A 9,304-nucleotide genomic window follows, 5' to 3' on the forward strand; every position below is an offset into this window, starting at 1 on the left:
AAGAGGGTGATGAAGATGGCAGATTGGCGGTGACAGTAAGCTCGGGCTCGGCGGAGGTGGTTCGCCAAGAAGAAAACTCGACGTCTCTGGACCTGACGAGGAAGGAGAGGGTAGAGGAAGGAGGTTGGACACGATGGTTGCAGATGGTGGAGGCTATAGTGGCTCGCGGTGGTGGTTTAGCCTTAGGCCAATGGATAAAGGAGAAGAGAAAAGAAAAAGGGTTCCGACGGTGGTTCTGAGGTAGTAATCTGAAGGCTGGTGAACTGATAAAAGGAAAGGGCTACAATGCTTGAGGAATGGAGAAAGGGAAAGGAGGATAGGAAGAAGAGAGAAGGGTGATGAAGCCTACGTGGAGGGTGATGAAGCTTGTGGAACCGCCAGCTCAGCGCTCCGACTGCTGAGCCATGTCGGAATTGGGTGGAAGGACCAAGATTTCGCACGGAGCTCAAATTGGAGGGTGCATTTAGAGCATTTAAAAATTGAAAGGTAATATTGGTACACGGCCCAATCTGAGAGACTATTTTGGGGATTTTAACTAATTTATAGCATCAATTAGCAATTATTATTGGTGTTTTTAATAGTGTGAAATTTCATACAATGGTGCAAAATTATTCACTTTTCTTTTGATGGTTAAATACGAACCATATTTTAATAAAAGTGTTGACCCACTAAACTTTCTCTTACGAAAAATTAAAAAAAAGAGGTAACTCTACAATTTGTTTTATGAAAAATATTTATAGAAATTCTAGTTGACTGTAGTTAACTGTTCTCTTAGTTGATTTCTTTACAAAACTCAAAAAAAAAATATATATGTCAAGAAAAATGACAAATTGACATCGAAAGTTAATTTTAGCTAATTTTAGAGCTAGTTATCACTAATTTTAGCTAATTTTTAGCTCCTAGAAGTACTTAATGTTAGTATATATTGGTGTTTAGAATTGAGATTCAATCAAGTATATTCATGCGACTATATTAATATGTTAGTGTGTTAGTTTAATCACAAGTTATTTTTTTTTGCTCTCTCTTTCTCTCCCTCACAGTTTCGATATTGATGTACTTTTCTTTTTCTTCTTACTAGTACTAATTAGTATAATTGTTAAAAATTTTTATTCTAAATTTTTATTATTGATGTGATAAATATTGTTATTGATTATTATATTAGAATTTAAAAATTAATTAAAAATCTATTATTTTTACAAATTATTTTTTAATAATAAAATATAAATAAATTATTATGTGAAATAACAAATTTTTAAATTTTTTAATTTAAAAAAATTAAACTTAAACATTTAAAATTGTATATTAAATTTTTAATAATTTTATTATATATTTAATTAAATTAATTTAACAATCATTTCAATTGAACCATTGAATTAGTTATTTGACCGATTCGATGACATGTCAGTTCTCGCAATCTTGGTTAAAGAGTAAATTACCATTTCTACCCATAAAAGTTGAAAACGTTGACATATCTACCTATAGAAAACGAAAATTATCATTTGTACCCATAAAAAATGGTTTTTACAAGCAAAATTATTCAAATTCTAAAAAATTAAATAAAATTTCTAAACTACTATTCTCTCTACTACTACCACTATCATCTCCTCTCCCCTCCCCTCCTCTCTCTCTCAATGTTCTCCGCAACCCAATCCCAACATCAATCACATTATCGCTCAGTACCACCGTCTTACCCTCCTCCTCAGCCATCACCCTAACCCTTTCGGCTGCACACTCCCCATCGATGTCATCGCGACTCAACAGCACCACCACCACCATCACCATCAGCCATCAGCCATCACTGCCGTTAACTTCACCACTTAAATGGATTGGATTTTCTTTGCACACACATTCAAAGGCTGCGACGTTTTTAAGGGTTAATAAAAAACACTCATCAACAAAGTTAAGATCTATGACTCTAACCCTGAATCTTTCAAGCTTTCTCCAACACCGCCATTGATTTCATTGTCTCCCTCGAGAACTTCTGTGTTGCCAACATCAGCTCCGACATCTCCACTGCACACTCCTGACTCTCCATCCGCATCCTCCCCTTCCTGCCTGCCATCTCCGTCGGCAACGAGTACCTCATCACCACCATTGACATGGTATGGCGGCGTCGGCGCTAACGGAGCGTTTAAGTGGCTGTGCGAAGTGAGGATCGTCGATGGAGTCCATGGAGGCACACTTGCGTTTGAGGGTGGAGTTCCAGTGATTCTTAATGGCATTGTCGGTTCTGTCGAAAAGAAGTCAGGCTATGGTGGCCCACTTGTTGTTGAACCGAGCGTGAACTCTGATTATAGTATCGTCCTCTTCGGGGGTAAAATTCCAATGCTCCACCTGTGGGGAGAGCTGGTTGCACCATCGGAACCTGCAAGACTTGCCTTAGCGAAACATTGAGAGAGAGAGAGAAAGAGAAAGAAGAGGAGAGAGGAGATGATAATGGTAATAATAGAGTGAAGAATAGTTTAAAAATTTTATTTAATTTTTTAGGATTTGGATAATTTTACTTATAAAAAACATTATTTATGAATACAAATAGTAATTTTCGTTTTTTATGAGTAGATATGGTAACGTTTTCAATTTTTATGAATATTAAACCCTAGAGTTCTTTGCAGTTCGATATTTTCCCTCTCACTTCACAAAATCAGACTCCCCCTAACCTGCCACTAGGGGTGTTCAAATCCAAACCGATCCAAATTAAACCGCTCATCCAATCCAATCCAAACCGAAACCGATTAAAACCGCACTAATTTGGATCTGATTGGATTTTATTTTTTACAAACCGCTGGATCGGATCGGATTTTGGATCTACTTTTCAAAACCGATCCAATCCAATCCAAACCGCACAATGTACTATAATATTATTATTTTATTATTATATTTATAATTATACTTATAACATGTTTAATTTATTATATATTTTTATATTATTCATGTATTATTATTATTTAATAAATAGTTTATGTTCAAAATGTTATTTATTATTTATTTTAACTAACCTATAATTTTATTTCTATGTTATGTTATCGTTAGTTTTTTAAGATATTGTTGAGACTTATTATGTCATTGTTAATTATTTAAAATTTGATGTTAAGACTTGTTATATGTATTTAATTTTTTTAATTTACAAAACCGCAAATCCAATCCAATCCAAACCGCTTGAAATTGGATCGGATTTTTTTTAAAACATCATCCAATCCAAACCGCACCGCAAGTAAAATTAGTGTTCGGATCGGATGAGTTTTTGACTCAAAACCGATCCAAACCGCACCGCGAACACCCCTACCTGCCACCGTCCACTCCGACCTTCGTCGACGCACGTCCCTTAACACGCACCCTTTAGCAGCCCAAACCATGCGAACCCTAACCCCCTTTCCCTGAGCCTCCCTCTACTCTTCTGCTGCTGCCTCTGACGCCGACGACTTGCTCTCTGCTTCCTCTTTTCCGCCATTTCTGCTCGCCAGCTCCTCCTGCGTTGTGCGTGGTTCGAATCTGTTGCTGCAGCAGCACGAGCGTCCTGCCTCCATCACCCGTCAGCGCCGTCGCTGCCACCATTAATAGCAGGTTTTCCTCCTCCCCTCTTTCCTTTATTTGGATTTGCGTTTTCTTATTCCATTTTTTTCTTTTTTTTTTCCAGCTAGATTTTCATTTAATTATATGGTTGTACCATAGTTTTCATTACAAAAATTTTAATTATATCTTAATTAATAAGAAGTATAATGTAGAATTACTGTTTTTTGGCTGGAGTGTGGGTGCTGTTCCGGCTCTGTAATGTGTGCTTTGGAGGCTATGCTCTTTTTAAAAATTTTTTGTTCTGTCCTTTGGATGTTATGCTGTGAGATAGGTCTAATGCTTCTGCCATGGATTTGGGTGTCTCTGCCCATTGCAATTATCTGGTCTTATGAATTTTGATTAGTGTTCTAGATGTACACTTGGTTAGGATGGAGCTCTGTTGTTCTTGTAATTTAGCAGTCAAAGGTTATGTGATTCACGTTGTGTATTATCAATGGCTATGTATTCTTATTGAGAAAGTATAGGAACAAACTTTTAAGTTAGCTAACATTAGCGTATTTAGGTTTGTAATTAGGATTTAGGGTTGAAAGCTTTTGATTTAGGGTCTAGAATTGAGATAGACAAAATAATTTTAAAAAATTGGCTGATGTTGATTGAAAAAAGTTGATTATGGGTCGGGTCGAGGCACGGGTTGGCTCGCGGGTCAGGGGGAGGTGCTGCTTTTGTGACACGTGGCACACTCCGGACCATTGATTATTGCTGAAGATCAAACGGTGCTGGAGACGTCTGGAGGAGGAAAACAATGGAAGCAGGCAGCGATCTTGTGGCGGCGCGTCCGGCTGTTGCCGGCAACGGGGCTGGGCTCGTTGAACTCGCGATGACGAGACGAATACGGTAGTAACAGTGGTGAAGAACCAAAGCGTTGGAAAAGGATCAAAAAACTAGGCCAAAGAACACTGCCAGAAGAGAAAAACAACGGGGCTATGAACAAATTTTCATGGAAAAAAAAAAAAGAACTTATGCTCTGATATCATGTTAGGAACAAGAGAGTAATCTGAAAAGTATATTATTGAGTATGTCAAAAGGTATAATACATAGGGGTATATATAGGTGCTAGAAGAATCAAAGTAATAAAAGCATACATCTTACAATTAATATATAGATATTCTATATAAATATAAATGATACTAATTAATCTAAATTAATTCTAATTAGTATTACTCGTTTCCTTTAAAAGAAAAATGATGGAAAAGAGGATAAAACTTAAAAGGAAGAAAGAAAGAAGTAAATCTTCAACAAACCTTATAGTGGCTTCTTTCCGGAATTAGTGCTACTAATGTTAGTGAAGAAAAGTCAGCACATGGTAACTCTGTAAAAAACATGGAATGTATCTTAGATAAAAAATATCGTATATTGGATATGTCCTTTCTGATTCAAAATTTGCATCTTGATTTAATATTTTCTTTTCCTTCTTTTTTATTTTATTTTATTTGTATTTTACTTAATTTTTTCTTTTTCTGCTTCGTTAGGGACCAAAAGCAACAATGAGTGTGATTCAGAAGTTTTTCATTGCTTCAATGTTCATGTGTGCTGTCCCTGTTGCAATTCTATATGGTTTTAACAATAATCTGTTTCCTGGTAAGTTTTCATAGTTTTAAGTATTTTTAGTTGTTTATTTACTGATTTCTCTTTTTTTCCAAGTGGTTGTTGGTTTTACTAGATAGTTTCGTTATCTTACATTTGTTTAAGAGGATGGAGTATATCAATTTTTCAAGTATTGTAAAACCCATCTTTTTACTTATTTTATGCTTTTTTGTCGAAGAGATTTTTCTTTTTAATGTCAGCAAATGTTATTGCATCTTAAACAATGCATTAAGTTGGAATTCGCCTTTATAAAGGCATTCAAAATTTCTAGTCAGTGGCAGTTGATTTTTCACATTGGCTTCAATTTTTAGTGGTATCTGCAAATTGGAAATATGTAATAGTCACGGCAGTCTTAAACTGCAAGTCAGATGCTTTCTTGTTTCTTATTTATGTTTGACATATAGACCAACGATCATACAAGAAACAACTAATCCATTTAATGTGTTATTTCATACGGTGCTGAGTAATCAAGAAAGCCATTTATAATAACCAAAAGATGAGAGAATTGAATTATCAGAGGGCTTATTCCCCCCTTTTTTTTTCCAGGTGGCATTATAGCATCCTTTGTTCTAGCCAACCCCACCTATTGGGATAATGGATAAGGCTTTGTTGTTGCTATTGACCTATTGTTGTATTGTTAAGCACATTTGGAATTGTATTTTGTCAACATCTTTCAGTGCTTCAAATGCTGACCATATCAACTTAGTTCTCAAAACAGAACCCTTGACTCTCTTGGTACATATTTACTTGTTTATCTGAACTGTTATCTAAATGTTTCCATACTAAGACTATTCAAATATAAAGTTCCCGTTTGTGTTATTTATTGAGGGTTACATTTCCCTTGCCTTGTTGGAATGGATCTCATCAGTTTTCTTGTTTATTTCCTTTAATGTTTCTTGAATGCAATGTAGAGTAATGTCCCATAAACAAATGTGTAAGATGTAAAACTAGATTACTTTGTTCCCTTTGTGTAACAGGAACAGACAATTTGTCCCCTTACTCTGTGACACTAGTGAGTGGATTTCTTGCGGTTATATCAGTTAATGTAGTCATAGCATTTTACATATACTTGGCGATGAGAGAACCTGCCGAAAAACACAAGCCAGATCCCAAATTTCTTGCTGAGGCCAAGGCTAGTATGAAGCAGCCTACAACCAATGCTCCGCAATCTTCTGACTCTCAGAAGAAAGAACAATAGGCTGTGGGTTTAGGCAGTTAGCCCTCTTTGTTGTACTGTTCTTCTTAGGAAGGATAGGGGAGAAGGGGATGAAGGGTGAAGGTCTTGAATTGTCCATTCTTGATCGTATCTTAGTTATGAAGTTTGCATATGATCCATGTTGTGCACAATCTCTGTTGACAGTATTTTATGTATCTACTAATCAATTTGTCGCTCCGTTGCATAGGATATTGACAATTGTGATTTCTTGGTTATAACAATTTTTATAATTTAAATTGTGTTTTGTTGTTAATAATTGATATTGATGTATATAGTTAAAAGTGAAGAACTATTTTAATATTACAAAGTTCGTTAAATCTTCATATTGCCATTTTTCCAAAGATGAAGTATTTTTGTAAATGAAAACTATGTAGTGTTTCATCTGAAATAAGTATTATTTTTAAAAGTTTTTGGCTTATAATCTCAGTTACCCTCTGTTTCTATCCATTAATCCTAAGGAAGAAGTTGAAGCCAAAGAATCTTGGCTCTGTGCAGTAACAAAAGTCACGACTTTTCCTTCACCGTACTAGCAAGGAAGAAGACGTCGTCATGGGAACATTGTTAGCAGAGACATTCTTCAGGCAGGCAAAAAATGTTGATGCTTTTGCCAGTTAGTGTACCTTTTTGTTAGTTCCTTTCGTTGTGGTCCCAATGTTAAATCCAAGGCTCTAGCCATCTCCCTATACAAGGCCAATGCTTCCTCATAAATGCCATTTTGAGCATTTCCGGCAATGACAGTGGTCCAACATACAACATCCCTCACAGGTATTCTATCAAATACCTTTCTGACACAATCTATGTTCATGGCCATGGTGCTGCAGTTGGTTCTGCATCTCTCAAACAATCCATCAAGCACCTTACCGGCCAGGCACCCAAGCCATGAGACTTAGAGTACATATTTATCAAGGCATTGGCTGTGTACAAATCAAAATTGAAGCCGAGATGAAGGATGCAGGCATGAAGAGATTGGCCGAGGTAGAAGTCCTTCAGAAGGGGCGCAAGCTTTAAGGAGAGAAGGGAATATGTGGCGGTTAGGGCGAATGCCAAGTGCCCTCATTTGACTAAAGGAGGAGAATGAATGGTTGAAGAAGCCGTGGAAAGTGTAGCACTTGATGATGGAGGTCCAAGTAAGAGGAGGAGGGTTTTGCAGCAGAGTTTCAGGGTTAATAATTGGCGATTTTGCACAGTTCGGGTTTAGAAGATGTTAAAATCAAATAATATTGAAGGACCAATTTGTCCTCATCATTTGGAGTATTTCCACTGTGGTATTAACTTTAAGGAAAAGTATAGAGTACTAACATATTACCTGTCAATTTATTGTCAATAATAATTAATTATTATATTTTAAACACATATATAAAGAGACACATCTAAAAAATATATTTATAAAAACACTTCTATTAAACACAGCTATAAAAAAGACATTTTTATTAGACATATTCACAAAGACATTTTTATTAAACACTCTTATAAATAAGAGTTGGTAAAAATTGGCAAAAATGTTATTAGTAACTTAGCAGGATTGTAACTTTAACAATACACATGAGAAGCAACGTTAGTTAGTTTTTACATTAGGAACTAACATGTAACATGTCCACGTTTTTTTTAGGGATGTAATTGTTACAGTTTTTAGGGACTAAATTGTCTTAACAAAAATTATAAGTGATCTAGTGGCAACTTTACTCGTATATATATATATAAGTATAAAAAAATATTTTATGCAAGAAGTTATGAATAGATCACTTGTACAGAAAAAATGTCGCCATCTAATAAATAATCTTGGACGACTTGAGTGGCTATTGTTTTAGTTATGAATTTGGAGAGCTTGTGTTTTTGAAGAATATGGAGTTGATTTTTTTTTAAATTGAAAAATACAAATTAGAGCCTTAGTTTTACAAGGGTTCGAAAATTGAGGGTCAAATTTGAAGAATGTAAGATTTAAATTAAGGAGTGTATATATCAGTGTCTTCCATTTGGGTGGATTCAGATTTTTTTTTTTTTTTTATACGGAACAAATGGGAGGATAAATTTTGGACATAAAAAAAATTATAATGTGCAAAATTGAAATCTATGGGTCAGTTTTTTTAATTAAGAAAAATTTTAATTCATTGAAATTAAAAACTGAGGGTCAGATTTATAATTTACATATATTATGCATTCTGTTTGCATAAATTTCGTCTTCTTTAATTCATCTTTTTTTTTGTTCTCTCACCGTATTCACTTTGTTTTCTTTGTACGTTTGCAACTTTGAACTAATGCTGAGGGAAGAGACATTGTTTTAAAAAAAATGAAGGATAGAGTTATGTTAAAATTATATTATCATGGTTAGATATTATTATAAACACTTGAGAGAGTAAGTTTTGTATGCGAGAATTCATGTGATATTATTGTTCCTTTTACAATATCATTTGAAGAACTAAAAGGTGTTATTTGTGAAAGAATAGATCTGCATATACCAAAGATAATATCGAATATTTTGTACTGGTATACTGTATTAGTGTTTGGTGGGTTCGTTCATTTCCAAACGAAATATGTCACGGATAAAGAGAGCATGCAAGAGATGTGGATAGAAAAAAAAAATAGCCTCGTGTAATTGCTTATCAACCCCACCCTCCCATGTGCATGTGGTACACGTGATTATTGATCACAAAACTGAGAGAATTGTGGAGTCCTCCCTCAATGTCGATCATCGTTAATATACTCCTCTCCGTTGGATTGATAAGCAGTGAAATCTGAGACTTAGATTTTGGACATTAAGCATTTACCGTTCGATCTTCACTCATTCGCTTTTGGCCATCTGATTGCTACAAAAGCGTGTCTCAGTTACAATCAAATCTAAGAATTCGATTTGAGTAATTTTGATCTTTCGATTTGCGAAACTGTAAATCTGAACCTCAGATTTGTCTTTCCCTGTAGTCCACATTCAAGAATTAC

General features: G+C 35.1%; 1 protein-coding gene across 1 annotated transcript; it reads left to right on the top strand.

Moving 5' to 3' along the window:
• Positions 1–2,969: 2,969 nt before the first annotated feature.
• Positions 2,970–6,603, top strand: LOC130962100 (uncharacterized). The gene is made up of 3 exons (XM_057888194.1): positions 2,970–3,561; positions 5,040–5,148; positions 6,132–6,603. Exons 2-3 carry the CDS (start codon positions 5,055–5,057, stop codon positions 6,350–6,352), a joined length of 315 nt encoding a protein of 104 aa, XP_057744177.1. The 5' UTR covers positions 2,970–3,561; positions 5,040–5,054; the 3' UTR covers positions 6,353–6,603.
• The last annotated feature ends 2,701 nt before the right edge of the window (positions 6,604–9,304 follow it).

The sequence above is a fragment of the Arachis stenosperma genome, chromosome 2 (assembly GCF_014773155.1).
Source record: "Arachis stenosperma cultivar V10309 chromosome 2, arast.V10309.gnm1.PFL2, whole genome shotgun sequence".
NCBI lineage: Eukaryota > Viridiplantae > Streptophyta > Magnoliopsida > Fabales > Fabaceae > Arachis > Arachis stenosperma.

Excerpts from the sequence above, each read along its gene's own strand:
- LOC130962100 (XM_057888194.1), top strand. The coding sequence starts at position 5,055 with ATGAGTGTGATTCAGAAGTTTTTCATTGCTTCAATGTTCATGTGTGCT. Across the intron at positions 5,149-6,131 it reads TAACAATAATCTGTTTCCTG|GAACAGACAATTTGTCCCCT; the intron begins GTAAGTTTTCAT and ends TTTGTGTAACAG.